At 35.4% G+C, this 21,562-nt stretch overlaps 1 protein-coding gene across 7 annotated transcripts in view; it reads left to right on the top strand.

The window, feature by feature from the left end:
- The window catches only part of LRP1B (LDL receptor related protein 1B), a 1,895,525-nt gene that overhangs the window by 1,739,574 nt on the left and 134,389 nt on the right, over positions 1-21,562 (top strand). For 6 of the 7 annotated variants that reach the window (XM_067025946.1, XM_067025948.1, XM_067025945.1 and 3 more), the window contains 7 exons: positions 714-843; positions 2,521-2,627; positions 2,965-3,097; positions 12,901-13,023; positions 18,823-18,948; positions 19,678-19,815; positions 21,294-21,428. In XM_067025946.1, the coding sequence (XP_066882047.1) occupies positions 714-843; positions 2,521-2,627; positions 2,965-3,097; positions 12,901-13,023; positions 18,823-18,948; positions 19,678-19,815; positions 21,294-21,428 (892 nt within the window). The remainder of the gene's footprint in view (positions 1-713; positions 844-2,520; positions 2,628-2,964; positions 3,098-12,900; positions 13,024-18,822; positions 18,949-19,677; positions 19,816-21,293; positions 21,429-21,562) is intronic. The other variant, XM_067025944.1, reaches the window with a different exon arrangement.

Below are 21,562 nucleotides of genomic sequence, written 5' to 3'. Positions count from 1 at the left end.
TTTCAACCAGAGCGGTCAGACTCAAGGAAAGTAAATTTCTAGTGGATCCCTTTCATTGATCTCACATAAAGAACTGAAAGGCCCCCAAAGGTATCACTACTATCTTATTTGACTTCCAAATAAAATCTGCATGCGAGCTAGCAGAAAATGCCAATTGTGACAGTTCATTTCACAGTTCTACAGGAACAAATGTCAGGAGAGTGGAAAAAGAATATGAACAGCAACCAAACTGTAAAAGAACAGGTACAGAGGGAACAAAAATGGGAATAAGAGGAAAGAAAGAACATTAGGGGAAGTTTTGCGAAGGCAAGACAGAATTGCCTTAGGATTCTTAGTTGTTTCACATTCATCCTTCCACCCCACTCCCAAGGAATCAGCTGTACTTGCTTAGAAATATTTTTTAGCCCTTTTATTTCCCCACAATCTTCATTGTCACTTACACTTATTAAAATTACATTACCCTGTAACTGTCTATTGGAGAATGAGCCACTCAGAGCAATTTAATTAGTTGATAAAGCCGTGGGATTTATGTTCTTTTTACATTTCTCTGTTTTATTATGACTAAGAGACAAATGAAAGTGGAAAAGGATTATAATGTTATATAGTCACAAGCTTAAATGTGACCATCTGAGTTTCTTGTATGTGTCTTTTTTGGGTTTGAAGACATTTGCCTAAAAAATTAATTTTAATTATGTCTGTGTTGTTTTTGACAGAGAAATTGTGAAACAAGTTGTTCCAAAGATCAGTTCCAGTGTTCCAACGGTCAGTGTATATCAGCAAAATGGAAATGCGATGGCCATGAAGACTGTAAATATGGAGAAGATGAGAAAAACTGTGATCCAGGTAAAATTCTTGAGGCCATATTTCATTTAACTAGTATTTTAACTTGGTTAGAATTTAAATTTAAGCAATGATATGCATAAAACAGTGGCAAATAATGTACATATTTACTGTTTTTAATAAATAATCTGAAATATCTGTAGATAAATTAATTGGTGTGCCCTTCATATATTTTGAAAGTGTTTTGGCAGGTAAGATTGTTATTATTTCAAGATCCAAGCATTGCTCCCCCAAATTTGGTTTTCTGGTCTCTATATTTTTCTACACCATTTGGAGTTGTTTTTCCAAGACAGCAACATGAAATATGTTGAAACTGTAAGTATGATAAAAGTCAGGTTTCAATTCTGGAAATTAAGGTTATAAAACAATGTAGTAGTTTCAATGTGATACCAACTGAGAAAAAGGATGTCTATTATTTCTATTTATATCATGGTCCAAAATAAAAATAAAATTAAGAAGCAAAACCAGAGTATAGGAAGAAAAACCCAATTTATACATTTCTATTCCTTAAACATGACTTTAAATATACTCATTAAATTAACTTTTATACTTAGGAATTTTAATAACAATATTCTACAGGAAAATAAATACTGGGGAAAAAAATCACTTTGTAATCTATGTATATGGTTATAAGCACTTTCATGGTTAAATTACTTTGAGAGACTAGGTCAGAATTGCAGATACCTGGCACACACATTACCATTGTCCCAGTACCGTGCCCATGGTCCATGTTGCTAATTGATCACATCTTTTTTCTTACTGAATCCAGACATATTCCCAGACTCCTTATTAATACAGATCCCTAGGCAAACACTGCCAATTAAAAGAAATTAAATCCCAAGGGAAAAGCTTTTTAGCATTCCTGGACTAAGTAATTTAGACCACAGAGTCATTATGTAAGTACATTTGGCTACCCAGTAGCCTAATATAAGGCCAAGAACCCCAGAGGTTTGAATGCAAACTTAGCAAACTCAAACACATAGACAAAGAAAGGTCTCATCATTATTATGTCAATTAATTAAATTGGGTATTGGTAGTAACTTATTTATCCACACTAAAAAAAATTTTTCCACATCATAAAAAAATACTTCGAATTCTACAGACTCTGCTAATTATACATATATTCATATTTTAAACCCCAAACCAAAAAAAATAAATAAATAAACTTCTTAAAACTTATGTAAATATGACATTTATATCAAAACAGCCAAATAGATATCATGGGGTCTATGAGACTATGCCAAGATTTCCACTTTTAGCTTTATACAATGCACATATGAATTAACATTCCCAAAGGTCACTAAATCCTATTACAGTTTAAAAATAATTTGAGGCTTTTGTCTTTTAAATAAATTAGTTTAAAATTGTAAAAAAATACATTTAACTTCACAAATCAGAAGGATGGAGGATATAGAGGGTTTTTTTCTTTCCCTTTCTTTCTTTAGTCTAGTGAGTTGAATACTTATTGTACAGGCTATTACATCATGAGGTATATTTAATACAATGCAATAATATTGTAAAGCACATCTTAAGTCAATATTTAATATCAGATGTTGAATATAGCTCAAATAATCTAAACTATTTTCATTACTACGTATAATTTTTATATGCTTATATAATGCTTTTATCTATCAACCATTCATTCTGTTCACTAAATCTAAATTTCAACTTTATATTCAGCTTCTCCTGCTTGCTCATCAAGTGAATATATATGTGCCAGTGGAGGATGTATTTCAGCATCTTTGAAATGTAATGGAGAATATGATTGTGCTGATGGTTCAGATGAGGTAAAATCTACCTTTTGGTTAAAATCTCTGAATTACAAGAATTAGGTTTGAGAAAGCAAATATAGTAAAAACAAAGAGACAGAATCTTGATTCTTCGCACTGTCTAAAATGTCAAGACAAGAACATTGAATACAGTAATTTCAGCAAATACCTGAATCTTCGTGCTGTCCATAGACTAAACCCTATTGTCATTTGCAGAGGTGATATTCATTAAATAAAAATAAAAGAAAGCCCACAGTATAGTCAGTCTCCAGTATTGTCAGCTGCATGTTTATCTTGCTTGTGACCATAGCATTATCATTAATGAAAACTGTAGTGGCTGTTTGTATTTGAACAGATGGACTGTGTGACTGAGTGTAAAGAAGATCAGTTTCGATGCAGAAATAAAGCCCACTGTATTCCAATTAGATGGCTTTGTGATGGAATTCATGACTGTGTGGATGGCAGTGACGAAGAGAACTGTGACAGAGGTAAGGTACTGTGTGTGTGTGCATGTGTGTGTGCGTGCGCGCCTGCAAATAAGAGAATGGCAAGAATGGCAGTTAAGATGCTACGTAGAGGATGTGAGGGCGATCTGGCTGTGACATCTGTCACCCCATTGATCGCCAGGGTTGATTCGGCTGATCTGGCTGGCTAGGCGGGTGTCCCCTTCCTCCCTCACCGCTGCATGTGCGTCCCTCCCGAAGCTGCGCGCTCGGTCTAAGAGGACGACCTTCCCTGATAGAGAAGGACCATTCTTCAGTCAAGGGTATACGAGTAGCTGCGCTCCCCTGCTAGAACCTCCAAACAAGCTCTCAAGATGCTACGCAGAATATTTACATAGTGTGCTAGAGGCAGAGGATAAGATCATTAAATGATTCTCCTTTTCTAGTTTCATTACATAATAGCCTATTCTAAATAAGCAAAATCTGGCTCATTTTCAGACAAGAGTATAAATTCCTCTTCGTATAACAAAGACAACCAAAATGCAAGTGTGTTTTTGGTGCCTATCATGAGCATGTCTTTGGACTAGATGTTGGGTCAGGGATGGGGATATGAGAAGAATCCAAGGAACATAGCCACTACAGCCATTCCTACCAAAGTATTTTCTGGGCACGTTTCTCTTCCACATTGCTTGCCTTGTTTCTGAAAGACTAGAAACAGCATATGGTATACTATACCACGTGTACTAATATGCTAGATCATATATAGGTTATAGGTTGTGCCCCAGATTTCTTTCTTGCCATATGGTTGAGAAAATGACCTACATTATTTGTCAGTCTGAAAGAAACTTTCTGTTTTATAGCATCATTTTTTTCCAGCTATGTGAAAATCCAGACAGATAACTTTTTAGTTTAATCACCACATTAAAAACAGCAATTATGGCTACTTTAGAGTTAATGAGAGGAAAGCAAAGAAATTATAGGGTGAATCTTAAAATGACCACAAATTGCAGCATTCTTATTATTTTCATAAGATATGTTATGAAATATATATCTTATTAATATATATTATAATATATATATTTAGATATATAATTAGATATATTGTTTAAATACAAAATTTATTTTTACCTACTTATAAAAGTCTCTCAGTCAACTTTACATTTTAGAGTATTTGGAACATCATCAACAGAGATGATATTAGATATTGACATATGTTGCAGGGCATTTAAACAGACATTCAGGGTTTACGCAGTTTAAATGGACCTAAAGTATTTACTTCTGTAAATATCTAGTTGCTCAAGGAAAAATATCTTCTACTTTCTTTAATATTAGATCAAAACTTTATGATATATATATTATGATATATATATTTCTATTCCAAACCTGATAAAGTATTGTTATATCAGCAGAAGAAATCCTATTTGTCATTTGGAATCTGCGGTACCTTATAAAAAACTGTAGAAGATTAAACTTCCATAATAGCTGTTTCTACTTTAGCTTAAATTCTCACACTCTCTGTAATTGATTACTCTAGAGAAAGCAAACTTTGTGGACATTCTGGTACCAACAACTCATATACAATCTTATAGTCAAAGACTTTGGGACCACAATTAAGCTACTCATCATTTACCATTTTCTAATTAATAAGCTCTATCCCCTCAGCTTCAGTCACTGTCACCAGTCTTGTTCTTTTCCTCATGGCTTCCCATCTGGGCTATTAGTGACCCAATTGGTCACCAGTACATCCTATTCACTGCTGCCATGTTCATCTTATTTAAATGTAACTCTGGTTATGTCCATCTTTACTTAAAGCTCTTCCTGGTTAGATACAAATATCACAACCTGGCAGTCAGGGTTATAAGAGAATGATCCCATTTCGCCTTTCCAGTCTTATAACTCTACTAATCCTCTTTATGTATCATAAATTCTAGCCAAACTGGAAGATAATATTCAAGCAATATCCTCCATGCTTTTCAGCATCTTTCTTGATTATTCTACTATTTTGCCATCTCAGTACCTTTGCAAGTAAAAATTATATCTATCCTTTTAAGTCCATCCCAGTTACTACTGTGTCTTCAACCAAATGGCAGTCTTTTTTTAGTTTCCCTAGGAAGCACTTGATTGCATTCCTGTTGTCATGTTCTTCCTTCTAATATAATCACTTCTGTATTATTTGACTAAGCTTCCCTGTTGAAATATGAGTTTCTTGCTGTGAAAAATTAGGAATGCAAACAAAATGTGGGAGTACATTTCAGGCAGTGGGGTCATGATGTTCAAAGTCACAGAGGTGAGGGAAGTGATCTGTTTAGGAGCCACAAGTAATTGAGGAGTCATGCTATAGAACTTGGTTTTAACATTATGCATGTTGAGGAGTTTTCCAAGGCTTTTGAGGAGTTTTCTAATATTAAAAAAGGAAGGGGTGATGGGATTTGAACTATGTAACAGCACAGAGAATTTACTGAGATGAGAATCAAGCAGTCCAGTTTCTTGTCTTATCTCCATGGACATTTCTGTGCTCATGTTCTCATGCTATCAAGTCCAGCCACAGTGAAATATCTCCAACAGCTGTAGAAACACCTGGAAAGTGAGTGTGTGCCTGGGAGGGTGGGTGGTGGTGGGCATCCTTTTGGATTTAGCTACTTTTTAAATATTGGATTTCATTAAAAAATGTGTTTGAACAAAGGATTCCAGGTTAAAAAATCAAACATTAAAGTAAAACACTGTATTTGAAATCTGAGACAACATTCAGATTTAAAATGACTATTAAATGTTTAAGCTTACTGACTAAAAAAAAGAGTTGAGAGCTTTTAATTCAACCGTTTAGAAATATGTCAAAGCTCCCCTACCCTCCCTATTTCTGCTTCTAACACTTCTTGGGTTCCTTTGCTGCTAGGTAATTAAATTCCAATGGAATACCTTGTTGGTTAAAATGTTTGATCCTGTATGGATATACCATAAGGCATGACCAAGTTCAGATTTCTAGTATTTGATTTGCTGCCAGGAAGTTGTTTAGGTATTGGAAAATAGCACTTCAAGGCACTGAGGAGATAAAATGCCAGAATAAACATCTCTTCTGTTAAATGTTACTTCCATTCGTCTCAAATCTGGACACATGAGCTAACAGGGGCTAAGTGCTGGGGGCTGGGAGATAAGAGAGCTGCAGGATAAACATGGAACATTTTCATTGTGAATCAGTTTTACTGGTTTACTTTAAAAGGACTGAAATCCCAAATACTATGGAATTAAAAGCAGCATTCACTTTAAAAAAAAATAAATTTATTTATTTTTTTTGTTGTTGCATTGGGTCTTTGTTGCTGCATGAGGGCTTCCTCTAGTTGCGGCGAACGGGGGCTACTCTTCGTTGCAGTGCGCGGGCTTCTCATTGTGGTGACTTCTCATTGCGGAGCACAGGCTCTAGGAGCACGGGCTTCACGAGTCATGGCGCGCGGGCTCAGTAATTGTGGCACACGGGCTTAGTTGCTCCACAACATGTGGCATCTTCCCAGACCAGGGCTCAAACCCATGTCCCCTGCATTGGCAGGTGGATTCTTAACCACTGCGCTACGAGGGAAGCCCAGCAGTCACATTTTTAAAAGTAAACCATGTTGCCTTAAGGAAACTTGGTGTTTGTTTTGGCCTGAGCTTTCAAACTTTATTCTTTATAGCAATTTTGTTGGAAAAGATAGTTATTCTTTTTAGTAATTATCAGCTCAAATGCATATATTATTATAGAAATTATAAAATATATTTAAGCTTATCTCAACCCAAATAAAGATGAGAACTCTAGATGATTATTTTCTGTGATGATTCACTTGTCCAAATTTCTATGAAACTGCCAAGAGCTAAGTTATATTTAGACATAGGTTGTTGTTAATTAATATACACTTATCTATTTTTCTAATAACCTCCCATTGAGCTGATCAAGAACATGACTAGGAAACTGACATTTTAATCCAGCTAATCTCTTTAAATTATACCTGTTTTTAATTGTTTATGTGTGCTTCATGCCATTTCAAAATAAGCTTGTTAAGTTAAGATGTCTTGGAAACCACCCACCCACCCACCCCACCCACCACCTCCGCCCCCAATGCATTTTTTGCAATGCAAATTCTTCCTAGTACAATAGGAAACATTTCGTAGGTTATCATAAAACCTTTGCCTTTCTGCTACAATTATGATTTTATTTATATTTCTCTTCTTAATAAAAATAGTGGCATGTCCAACACTTTTTTTGGTTTTATTTATTTTTGGCCACACTTTGTGGCATGCAGGATCTTGGTTCCTCCATCAGGGATCGAACCTGTGTCCCCTGCAGTGGAAGCCTGGAGTCTTAACCACTGGACTGCCACGCAAGTCCCATGTCCCACACTCTTATGGGGAAAATGATAATGTTATGTAATGCAATACCTTTGGGAACTCATTTTTTTTCCTTTTAACAAGACTGATATGCTACAAATAGAGTTTTTAAAAATAATCAGAGGATGTCAAGAGTTCACAAATTCTGTTTGAATTTAATCCATTTTAGAATGGAACATGTGATGAGATTTAGTCATTAGGATCTTTATTCTGAAAGAATACAACTCTATTTCATATTCTATGGATTTTGATATTGAATTAAGCCAAAGCTCACCTCAAACCAATATTCATATCTTTAATACTGAAGGCTGTTCATGTTATATCTTTTTGTTTTCAGACAGAGTTCCTAAATGGTAATATATTTTCTTGCATTGATTTTGATAATTGAGATTATATTTAAAATTAGGGCATTTTTAGAGTTGAACATTGCAGATGTTTGAAAGAAAAAGGCATCCCAATGCCAGATATTGTACTGTCAGAAGTCTCACATGGTGACATTCACCTTGCTGCACTCACCAAGGACCTGCCTTTTTCTGTGTCTTAGTTTGTTAGTGCTCAGAGGTGTCAATGTAAGCTGTACCAGTTCTGTTAAGCATTTTTGAAGGAAAACTTAGACCCATTCTGAATGGTATCACTATAACTTCTTGGTCTCAGCTTCAACTACCGCTCAAGATTCTAAGCAATCTACCTATATGTTTTTAATCATCTCTCTCTACCATTAACCATATCTGGTTTTTAAAAAGTTGATGTATTTTCTCACATTCCACCTCACAGCAATAGTAAAAATCCTGAGCTTTTTGCAACATCTAGACACAAAATTAACTAAGCTACATATAGCTGGGCCTAGCATTTCCTCCTTCCTTTCTCTTGAAATGGAAGACTTGTCTTCCAGCCTAAGGATAATCCTTTTATTTTGCTTTAGATCTCAAATCCTTCATACTTTTTTTTTTTTTTTTTTTTGCGGTATGTGGGCCTCTCACTGTTGTGGCCTCTCCCATTGCGGAGCACAGGCACCGGACGCACAGGCTCAGCGGCCATGGCTCACGGGCCCAGCCGCTCCACGTCACGTGGGATCTTCCCAGACCGGGGCACGAACCCGTGTCTCCTGCATCGGCAGGCGGACTTTCAACCACTGCGCCACCAGGGAAGCCCCTTCATACTTTCTTGATTCTCAAGGAACTCATTATCTGAATTACCTTTTCTCTCTTCTGTATCCTCAACATTACCTTGTCTACTGAATTCCTTAACTTCCTCTTTTCTTCCTCCCCTTTAAGGCTAAACTTCTGGACTACAAATTCTTTATCTGTAATAAACAACTACAAACATTTCACTAAACCACCACCATTTCACTAAAGCTACTCTCTTAGCATCATTTAAATGTGCTAACTATTAACTTCTTGTTAGAAAAGTTTTCAGGTATTTTTTCAACCACTCTGGCTACTTCTTCTCAGTCTCTTTGGTAGATTCCTCTTTAACTTTTTTTTTTTTTTTTTTTTTTGGCGGTCCGCTGGCCTCTCACTGCTGTGGCCTCTCCGGTTGCGGAGCACAGGCTCTGGACACGCAGGCTCAGTGGCCATGGCTCACGGGCCCAGCCGCTCCACGGCATGTGGGATCTTCCCAGACCAGGGAACGAACCCGTGTCCCCTGCATCGGCAGGCGGACTCTTAACCACTGCACCACCAGGAAAGCCCCAGATTCCTCTTTATCTATTCAGACTTTAAACGCTGATTTTCTCTGTGTTCTCTTCTAAATTTCAAATAATAACTGTATTCTGATCATTCCCGACTCTACATTTACGCCTCAGAAACCTAGCCCATATTTCAGACACATTTATCCACTAGCCTGCTAAATATCACCACATGATTGTCTTACCAGTAACCTAAATGAATTGTGTCATTATTTCCACTAAACCTCATCCTCCTAATGTGATCTTTTGTTTATTGAATGACACCAACATTCACTGAATCATCCAAACAAACCAAAAATTGAGTACTGTGTTTGACTATTCACTCTCCTTTACCACCCTCATCTAGTTAGCCATCAGATCCTGAGGATTCTACCTCCTGAAGAGCTCTCAAATGTAGCTACTCTAAATCAGGTTTCCATCAGTTGTTTTCTGAATTGCTGCAAGCCCTCTTCAAATTGGTCTTTTCCTCCCATCTTGGCTTTACTCTCCCTGTCTTCATTTCTGAGTTTTCCTCACTGTAGCTAGTATTGTCATTCTAAAACCCAATCTGATTCTGTGATTTCCTAAGATAAATCTTTGCTACTGGAAGTGAATTACTAGAGATTAGTGTGCAAGTCAAAACTCAGAACAAGAAGAGCTTATTGACTCTCACAAGCCTAGGCTCATTATTCTCTCCAAAGTACATACATAAAATGAACAATGCTTCTTTCTTGGAATTTTCTAGGCTTGCAAGGATGAGCACTGTCACTCCCCAGCTCCGTGTTTTAATAAACATATCCATTTTTAATATGTTAATACCTTCAATCATCAAATCTCACCAATATAGAAATGATACTACTTATATATGAAATTTAAATTGGTAATATAATTCTCTGAGAGCAATCTTATTCATCTTAATTTTAAATTCCCATCAAGTTTCTTTGTGTGATTTCCCCATGTACTCCTTGCAAATATGAACTTATAAATCTTAACAATACCTCTTTGGTAGCATATGAAAATGTTGAGCCCCATAGAAATTAATACACTTTTCCAAAGCAAGACAAAGCAAGTTCCTATCTCCCTAACCATTGCCGTTTCTGCTATATATTGCTACATATCTAGACATACAACTAAAGTTTATTCGCACTTTCGGTCCTTTGCCTGTGGTGGATTTATTTAATTTTAAGTTAGAATGTCCCTGTATTCTTTTTTTTTCTTAACATCTTTATTGGAGTATAATTGCTTTACAATGGTGTGTTAGTTTCTGCTGTATAACAAAGTGAATCAGCTATACATATACATATATGCCCATATCCCGTCCCTCTTGCATGTCCTTCCCACCCTCCCTATCCCACCCCTCTAGGTGGTCACAGCACTGAGCTGATCTCCCTGTGCTATATAGCTGCTTTCCACTAGCTATCTATTTTACATTTGCAAGTGTATATATGTCAATGTCACCCTATCACTTCATCCCAGCTTACCCTTCCCCCTCCCCATGTCCTCAAGTCCATTCTCTACATCTGTCTTCATTCTTGTCCTGCCCTTAGGTTCTTCAGAAACTTTTTTTTTCTTAGATTCCATATATATGTGTTAGCATACGGTATTTGTTTTTCTCTTTCTGACTTAACTCTGTATGACAGACTCTAGGTCCATCCACCTCACTACAAATAACTCAATTTCATTTTTTTTATGGCTGAGTAATATTCCATTGTATATATGTGCCACATCTTCTTTATCCATTCATCTGTTGATGGACACTTAGGTTGTTTCCATGTCCTGGCTATTGTAAATAGTGCTTCAATGAACATTGTGGTACATGACTCTTTTTGAATTATGGTTTTCTCAGGGTATATGCCCAGTAGTGGGATTGCTGGGTCGTATGGTAGTTCTATTTTTAGTTTTTTAAGGAAGCTCCATACTGTTCTCCATAGTGGCTATATCAATTTACATTCCCACCAACAGTGCAAGAGGGTTCCCTTTTCTCCACACCCTCTCCAGCATTTATTGTTTGTAGATTTTTTGATGATGGTCATTCTGACCAGTGTGAGGTGATACCTCATTATAATTTTGATTTTCATTTCTCTAAGGATTAGTGATGTTGAGCATCCTTTCATGTGTTTGTTGGCAATCTGTATATCTTCCCTGTATTCTTTTTTTTTTAAACATCTTTATTGGAGTATAATTGCTTTACAATGGTGTGTTAGTTTCTTCTTGATAACAAAGTGAATCAGTTATACATATACATATGTTACCATATCTCTTCCCTCTTGCGACTCCCTCCCTCCCACTCTCCCTATCCCACCCCTCTAGGTGGTCACAAACCACTGAGCTGATCTCCCTGTGCTATGCAGCTACTTCCCACTAGCTATCTATTTTACGTTTGGTAGTGTATATATGTCCATGCCACTCTCTCACTTCATCACAGCTTACCCTTCCCCCTCCCCATATCCTCAAGTCCATGCTCTAGTAGGTCTGTGTTGTATTCCCATCCTACCACTAATCTCTTCATGACATTTTGTTTTTTAGATTCCATATATATATGTTAGCATATGGTATTTGTTTTTCTCCTTCTGACTTACTTCACTCTGTATGACAGACTCCAGGTCCATCCACCTCACTACAAATAACTCAATTTCATTTCTTTTTATGGCTAAGTAATATTCCATTGTATATATGTGCCACATCTTCCTTATCCATTCATCTGTTGATGGACACTTAGGTTGCTTCCATGTCCTGGCTATCGTAAATAGAGCTGCAATAAACATTTTGGTACATGACTCTTTTTGAATTATGGTTTTCTCAGGGTATATGCCCAGTGGTGGGATTGCTGGGTCATATGGTAGTTCTGTTTGTAGTTTTTTAAGGAACCTCCATACTGGTCTCCATAGTGGCTGTATCAATTTGCATTCCCACCAACAGTGCAAGAGGGTTCCCTTTTCTCCACACCCTCTCTAGCATTTATTGTTTCTAGATTTTTTGATGATGGCCATTCTGACCAGTGTGAGATGATATCTCATTGTAGTTTTGATTTGCATTTCTCTAATGATTATTGATGTTGAGCATTCTTTCATGTGTTTGTTGGCAATCTGTATATCTTCTTTGGAGAAATGTCTATTTAGGTCTTCTGACCATTTTTGGATTGGGTTGTTTGTTTTTTTGGTATTGAGCTGCATGAGCTGCTTATAAATTTTGGAGATTAATCCTTTCTATTTAACTTTAAAGAGAGAAAGAATGCAGACATTTAAAAAATACGCACAAAAAGAGTACTCTATTGCACAATTTTTATAAGAATAAATAATATTTCCTCACATCACCAACTTATAATTCTCTTATAAAATTGTTTCTCTATGACTGCAAAAATTTTTTTCTGGTCATTCTGTTTTTAATGGTTCAGTCTGTCAGTTTCCAGATACAACTGAATTATCTAATAATTTTTAAAGTGTCTTTTCTTTCCAGAACAACATAATTTTTAGTAAAGAAAATTAATACTATTTAAAATCTAAGTTTCTTTACACTCAGTAACATAGAAATGATATGAAATGGAAGGGAATTTATATTTGAGAAAATTTGATTCTACCATCTTATGATCAATATTTTCTAAAAAAAATATGATAGACATGAGTGTGATATCAGATTGTTTTGAAAAGTTAAAAATGAATACCTTTTTAAAAAAGTTTGGACATTATATATTCCTAGTATTATACATGAAAAAAAAATAAGGAAATGAGACACTAGATACTAAGCTGAGAATTAGAGGAATATGTGTTTTGTTAACTGGAATTAATTATGCTATATCCCTCTGTCTCTTTTTTGTTTTAAAATAAAGGAGGAAATATATGTAGAGCAGATGAGTTCCTTTGCAATAATTCCCTCTGCAAACTACACTTCTGGGTGTGTGATGGAGAAGATGACTGTGGAGACAACTCTGACGAAGCCCCTGACATGTGTGGTATGGCATTTCACGTGGCTCTAGATTGTACTCTCATCTCCTGATGTAGTGCGCCGGCGTGAATCGATGAAGTGGTGAGGTGAACCACAAATTTTACCGTCCTGGGGTTAGGTAGATAAAGTATAACCACAGATACAGCTTTTGGTCAGGTAATAAGAGATAACCCTGCTCAAAGCTTATGACTTTATAGAGAGCCCTCCTAAATCTGAACTTGCACATGTCAGCACTATTCAAAAGATAGATTATGGTCTGTCTAGGAGGATTTATAGTAGTTGACCTCTTGAATTGAGTAAGGTTCATATAAGAACTTTGGCTTTATACCCAATTGGTGTTTTAGGCTTAAACAATTTTTTGACAGATAAGCATGGAAAAAATGTGCATAATCAAATCATGTACTTCCACAAGTCACCCACTACTGAGACTGTGGTTATTCAGAGAAGGGAAATAAATATACATAGAGATATACAGACATTATCTATCTATCTATATCTATCTACCTATCTATTTGTTACAAATGTTAGGCAGAGAACTGCAATTAGGAGTTATTTAACAGTTAAATCTGAAAATCTTAACAAAATTTATTTCTTCTTCGAATTCAAGTTACTTCTGACATTTGTCACAAGCATGATTATGCAACCACAAACTGTAAATGTAAATGTGCTCTTTTAGATCACCAATTTAAATGATTTCCTGTATTTGGTAAACACGTTTGTTCTTCATCTCATTCTTTTGCAAATCTCAGCAAAAAAGGTAATTTAACTTTTAATTTAAAGAAAAATACTACTACTTTGGATATAACTAATTAGCACATCAGGTGAATTAAAGAAAACATAGCATGAGTGTATGTTCTTAAATTCTATGTTCTATTTGGTATATCAAATTAAACTAATTATTTTGATAGATGATGATATTGACTACAGATGTTACAGCTGAAAAAAAAATCTGAAACAAGGAGGCAGCTTTGTTTTAAACATTTTTTAAAACTTGAAAAAGACAGTAGTTAGAGAATTGATATCTGTAGATACAACTGATAAGTGATATAACTAAATTTCAATTTCAGTTCTTCTACATAATCTTACAAAGTGAACTCTAGAGAATGACCAGAGATAGTATTGTTTCTGAATCGTAATAGTTGAAAAAATATGAGTGTACCAATATCAAGCCAAAACCTGTTATTTTTATAAACTATGTTTTTTTCTTCTATCCTCTATTCCACTTCAACACAAAACTATTGAGTGTAATAGGAAATGTTTGGAAACTAATTAACCACGTGGGGCTCCAGAGTCACCCCCCGAGAACCACTTCAAGGGCCAGAAAGTGATTCTCAGGGACATGCTGCATAGCTGCTGGAAAACTTGTAAAATACATCCAGCTTAATTCTGTGAATATTTTTGCATTCCCCTCAGTCATCAGTATCAACACTGAGTCAAGCTATGTTCTGGAGACTGTGCTAAGTAATTGGGATAAAAAAAAAAAAAAACCTGAACAGAATATGGTTCTCTTTGAAAAGGAGATCTTATTCTGGTTGGAAAATAATAATTTCCATAAATTATATTTTAAGCAATAGTAGAATTAAGTAAAGACAAGGCAGAGAGGGATAAGATGAACTCTGCCTGAAGGGGAATTCAGAAAGCTACAGCTTTGAAAGATCTAGGCTAAAAGTCACCATAGGCATAGAGAACAGTGTGGGGAAAAGTATCATTCATTCATTTAATAAATATTTGTTAAACTAGAGACTGTGATTATTTGTGGTGATATAATGATGAGAGAAACAGATATGGACCCAGACTTCACAGAGCTGAGAGTCTAGTGGAAGAGGGATATTAATGATCACAAAAATATATAGTTATAAACTATGATACGTGCAATGAAGAAAAAGTATAGTAAGTTATAAAAATATAGAACAGAAGGATTTTACTCAATCTTGGATTATAAGAAGTAACATTTGAGTTTGAGTCTGAGAAATTTATAGCTGCCAGGTAGGTAAAAGGGATGGAGCGAGAGTGGATGACACAACATTTTAGGCAAAGGAAACAAGATGTAGAATGGCCCTGAGGTAGAGCAAACCATAGTTTACTAGAGAAGCTGAAAGATATGTGTGCTTGGAGAATACAGAACAAGATAGATAATGGATGAAACTGAAGAGACAGGAGAGATACATGGAACCTTGTGAGTCTAGATAGGGATTTTTAGATTTAGCCTGAAAGCAATTAAAAATACTATAGAATTTAAAGTAGAGGATGCATATAGTTATATTTATATCTCACAAATATTGGATAGAAATAGGCAAGAATAGTTAAGACAATTGCAGAGCTCAAGGCAAGCTATGCAGGTAGCTTGGATTAAGATAATGACAGACCATGATGGCAAAGTATACACAGTTTGAATGTGATTTAAAAAGCAAAATGAATTGGATTAAATAATGGAATCGTTATAGGAGGCAAGAGAGAGGAAGTTGCCAAGTATAATTTATAGGCTGTTTTCGCTTGCATATTTGAATAGATGGGGAACACAGGAAAAGGAACAGTTTTGCAAGTAAAGATTAGAAGTCTGGCTTGAGATGCATCTGAGGAGACATTCAAGTACAGATTTCAAGTGGGTGCTAGATATTTGGTTCTAGAGGTTAAAGAGCTGGTGTAGAAATATAAATTTGAGAGTCAGCATAAAATGTAGTAGTAAATACTATGGAATTTGTAAGATTTAGGCTGGGAGGGAATGAGACATAAAAGGAGGGGATTAGGATAGAATGTTGAGGGCCACCAACATCTAGATAAATATGAACAGCCAGAAGAGAGTCAGGTGAGTGATAACAAAAGGATAAGCAAAAAAAAAGGAAGTATGATGAGAAATATGAAGGTAATAAAATGTTTCAAGAAAGATGGGATAGTTCCTGAAGAGGCAGGGGAAATTAAGCTTCAGAGCAAGTGAAAAAATCAGTTTTAGATAAGGTTAGTGACCCCTTGAAATGAGTTGATAGACTATATGCAGATGCAGATAGATGTACACATATTTAATGATATAATAACATTTTAAAAATCTTTTTATTTCCACTTTTTTATGTATAGTAAGGAAGTATGTTCATATATAGAATGTGAAAGGTTGGTGTGGTAGGGAGATTCAAAAGGAATGCAGATTTGAATCATTACTGCAAAGGGTAAGAGTGACATTATATATAGATAGATATAAATATAGATATAGATATAAATGAATGATTTCCCACTAGTGTTCAGGGCCTATCTGGCATTGATAAATATTCATATTTGTGATATCAGTTGGTCTTGTGGTATGGTCATCTGCAACATTCCTGGGCTTCCCAGATACAGACATTGGGATAGCAGGTGGTTTCATTCATCTAAGTTTGGGATTCTCTTAGATAATTAAGATGAAAAAAGCAAAAGGGCTAGAGAATCCAGATTATTTGGACAAAAGTGATTTTCTAAAAGTACTTAGAAAAATGTCCAACATATAAAGGTTATCAATAAATACCAAATAGGTAAATTAAAGATGGAATGTGGAATCTAATGTCAACAGAAAGGGAAGTAAAGAGAAAAAAGGCAATGGTAAATAAGGAAGAGTTAGATGTATCAATGGGCTAAAGTTTCAGGTAAGACTGAAAAAGCATCTTTAATGAGAGGGGTTGAATTAAAAAGTTGGCTAATTGGAGATTGTTATCAGAATTTGGTCAGACTTTTAAAATCAGTGGCTTTGTAAATGAAGCAATTGGAGGAAATAGCACATCCGGCTGTGTCAATGTTTCTTATCTGCGAGCAGCAGGAACTGTCATTGGCTGAACTAAGAAGATAAATTTGTTGAAATCCACCCATGTCCACAACCTTCTAGAAGAACGGGTGGCCTAGGTGGATTAGAGTAAAAGGACATTGGCTATGAGAAAATCAGGAAGTTAAGAGGTGCAGTTATTGGCTGGTTTGCTCATATGGATGTTGATGTCACCTAGGATGCTGGAATAATTTAGATGGAGAGAAATAGCTGTGAGGGACGGTGCTACAGTCTTGAGTGCATTGGGGAGGGGGTGATGTTTATAACGTTAATTAGAAAATAGCAATAAGAAAAAAATACAACCAAATGCCTGGCCCTCAAAATAACAGTTTTTGTTTTTAGTTTATTTTAAAAAATAGAATGTGAATATATAGTAGCAAAGTTCTGGAAGCCATAGTAGGAAATTATGAGGTCTTCAAATATGAGATAACATGAGGTTTGAGCAATTTAAGAGACATTCCTAAAAAACCTGAAGGGGAGGAACTCTGCTTAGAGTGAGATACAGATTTTAATTAAAAGAAGGAACGTGGAAAGAAGGAATATGGCACATTTAAGGAGCTAATAAAGAGTGACAAGGGAGGGCTTCCCTGGTGGCGCAGCGGTTGCGAGTCCGCCTGCCGATGCAGGGGACGCGGGTTCGTGCCCCGGTTTAAGAAAAAAAAAAAAAAAAAAAGAGTGACAAGGGATCAGTCTGTAGGAGTGGCATGGACAAGATAATGATAAGTCTATTATGCCATGTGAAGTATCTTAAATTTTATTCTGGAAGTGATGAATAACTATGGAAGAATTTATCAGATTGCTGTTCTGGTGGCTTTGAGAGGATTTTAGGCTGAGCAATGAAACTGAGACATTAAGGATTCTACGACAGTCATCTCTGTAAGAAATAATGAATAACTGAGCTGTTGGAGTTGTAACTGGTATGCATGGAGATAAGAGGGCAAATTTAGGCCATACCAACTGCACTTGTTGACTAATAAGAGTTGAAGGATAGTGAGAGGATGCATTTAGAATAATCCCAAGCTTGTGGCTATTATGTGCCTCAAACTGAACTATGGAAATAAGACAGAGCTTGTTTGAGGGGAAGGAGGTCAAGGGAAGATGATGAAGAATTGAGCTTTGAACTTGTTGAATTTTAAATTCCCAAGGAAATGTCCTATAAATAACTATGAGATGCTAGAATTAGATAGAAAATTGAAAGTCTTCAGAATATAGTGTCAAGTAAATCCATGAGAATGAATGAGAATATCTAAGCAGAAAATTCAAGAGTGAGAACATCAGGGGACCAATGATAGAGCCATGGAGTAGTCCGCATGTGAGATTGGGAAGACATTAGAGATGTTTCCTACTTTAGGGGTAGAAGTCTTCAGATTCGATAGTGTTGGAAAAGACAAGTGTAAAATTCCCTGTCTTTGTTTATTTAAGTCTCATACACACACACACACACACACACACACACACACACATATTAAAAATGAATAAGTAAGATCACCTTATTTGCCTTAAATACATATCGACCCATTTGTTTATGGAGACAGAGAGTAAGAAACACAGTTATAGTGTTGTTGGGATTTTTTTTATTTTTGCTGATTGACCTATTTTCAATTTTGGATCCATAACATATGCTTGCTCAAGCTCTATTCTGTGTGAAATTGCTCTTTCAGATAGCTGTGTCCTGCCATGTTGCATAAACCGTTGGCATAAATTAATTTGGTACACTAAGGGAAGTCAGCTAAGATAAAGCATTTGGAAATGAAACCATGACGTTTGACTCTTTTTCTTACTTCATTCAACATTTCAGCTGTGCACTCTTTTCTGTCGTTAATATAAATAGCTAGGATCATACCTTCTATTATCACCCATTTTTCTAGTATCTACATGTAAGCACTTTCCACAACAAAAGATATTCAGAAAAGCTAGATTATGGATTTGAAAAGGAAGAAAATAAAAGGAAGACAAAAGAAGGATGGTTCTTCATAAGTCAGTGTGCCCAAAGGAGCTGCTTTGTTTTTTCTTTTTTTTCAGAAAAATTTCTTTGCCCACCCACAAGACCGCACAGATGCAGAAATAACAGAATATGCCTGCAGCCTGAGCAAATGTGCAATGGGGTTGATGACTGCGGAGACAACTCAGATGAAGATCCCTGTGGTGGTAAATCTTTTTAATGTGAAATAATTGATTCAGTGACAGCTACAGATAATATAATGATTTTAGGGCTCAAAAATTTTTAAAAAATATTTTCAAGTGGCATGTCTGAGGGTATATTTTCAGGCACTTGATTTTCTGACAGGGTATGAAGATAATCCACTAACATTTCATTTGCATAGTAGAGCTGTGCAACTTTATCCGCTCCCTCCAGGTCTGTAAATCTCCATTGGTTATAGGTACTTTATTCTAGGAAGTACTGCATGAGAGAAACAATGTAGTGGTTTAAAATATTCTGTTAAACAACTTCTTGGGGGAAAAGTGTTTATATAGATTGTATGTATGCGTACACAATCCCTTTTTCACAATTCAGAAATTAAGACTCAAAAAACCAAAAGCTTTAACTAAAATATGCAGCAAAACCATTTGGTGACAGACCCTGACTTGAACTGGTCTGAGGTAGTTTATATTACTTTAAAAAAAAAATCTCAGGGTGAATATTCAAAAATTTTCCTGTGGAAATATAGTGTTATTTATTATAGGGTAAATACAGTGTTATTTTTCTAAGAATCAAAAATTTCAGAATTTTTTTTTCAGTTAGCCCCAAGAGCTTCAAATAAAGGATAATGGATCTATGTTTTTCATAGTGTTTAGCAAAATCTTGAAGCGGTTATAGACTCAATAAATTTGTTTTGCTTCTGTGAAGTGCTGATCATTTTTTAAATAACTCTATAGGTAAGCTTACATATAAAGCAAGACCTTGTAAAAAAGATGAGTTTGCTTGCAGTAATAAAAAATGTATCCCCATGGACCTCCAGTGCGATCAGCTTGATGACTGTGGAGATGGTTCAGACGAACAAGCCTGCAGAATAAGTGAGTTTGTTTCCTGTTAAAATGCAGCAACACACAAGTTCAATTTCTGCTTCAATATGACTAAAATTTTCTTTACCGCTGTGAGAAAAGATTGCTCTTCAAAATGTGCTTAAGTAATCCTTGTCTTTAGGCCTTTGCCAAAGTAACCTTAGAATATCATTTTAATTAATTTAAAGTATGAGGTAGGAAAGGTTGATTTTGCAATGAGTATATTTGTTAAAGCTGAAACTTTATCCAAATACAGACCTTGATATAAGCAAAGAAATCTATATTCCTTAATATTTTATTTATAAAATATAAATTTAATAGAACAGTGATATTCATTTGAATGATGGTAAAGGATAATAATTTGTTTAATGTTTTAAAATCTTAATCCATTGCTGAGTCATTTTCAAAGATGACCTCATTATTTTATTCAGTTAGAGTGCTATGATACTTAGTTATGAGACCTTGATTGTGAATAATTTTGTGTTTAATGTTTGATATCTGATTTTTCCATATTGAGAAAACTAATTAAACTTATGACCTTAAATTCATATTGCTTAGAAAAGTCACAAAATAGTTCCAATTCTTCAGTCTTTTATTTTGTTCTCATTTATACATAAGTTGTTCCTCACTGGATGTTGAAGCAGTATCCACCAGGATATGGCCATGTATGTCTCAACTGTGGTGTATATAATTCCACTGGTGTATTTAATTAATTACAAAATAGTCAAGAATCAGTGGGAATTAACATTATATTTCTGATAATTAAGGTTTTCATATTTCTCATGTAATTAGATTTTTTAAGTAAAATAGAGCTAATTCAATGTTACCCCTATAATAATATCCCTCTCTTTTATTTGCACTCTAAAATATTTTCCTGAATTGGAGATAAAGCAATGAAGTTGCAACTACCATGCTGGAAACTACAAATAACACATAGTCTGTCCTAACTTGTATTGAAGTCCATGTCCATTGGAGCATATTACAGACTCAAATGCTGCTCCCTATTTGTGTTTAGGAACTGATAATTTAACCTCTTGCTTGAGTAACATGGTAGTACCCTTGACTGAGTTCCTGAATACTAAGTTTAAGTTAGCAATAGATGCCTACATCTCTAGGTAGGTTCTAGGAAATGTTTTGGTTCTTAGAGAAGAATGTGACTCTTGTACATTGTATCATGGTAAAGATAGACTGTCATTAGAGCCATTGATTCTGGAATTCCTTTTGGAAAGTAGTATAGCTCAATCACAGCTGTAAATATCAGCTGTTGGCAGCTTGGTCTCAACTATCCCTAATGTAATTGATTTGGGTTTTTATCTGCTTCTATACCTTTATAAGAAATGAGGACTTATATGGGGAGAAGACCATAACCTTATAAATTCAAAAAGAGTTATCTATGGAATAATAAATGTAATTTCAAATTAAGAAAAATAGTAAACTCCCACTTCAGGAATTAGCATTATATTAGTTTTGATCATATTTTAAAATCCTAGCTCCCGCTGAATATACCTGTGAAGATAATGTGAATCCATGTGGAGATGATGCATATTGTAATCAAATAAAAACATCTGTTTTCTGTCGCTGTAAGCCTGGATTTCAGAGAAACATGAAAAACAGACAGTGTGAAGGTATAGTACATTTCCTCAACAGCTTGCTCTTAAATCTTTCAGTTAGAAAAGCCTCCCAAAGCTGCTAAATTGTGAGATGACAGGGGACTGATTTTCATCAGAATGGTGCATATCTATGGGATACCGTTTTACTT

Source organism: Kogia breviceps, chromosome 2 (genome assembly GCF_026419965.1).
Source record: "Kogia breviceps isolate mKogBre1 chromosome 2, mKogBre1 haplotype 1, whole genome shotgun sequence".
Taxonomy (NCBI): Eukaryota; Metazoa; Chordata; class Mammalia; order Artiodactyla; family Physeteridae; genus Kogia; species Kogia breviceps.
This window is presented reverse-complemented; position numbering and strand designations above follow the sequence as displayed.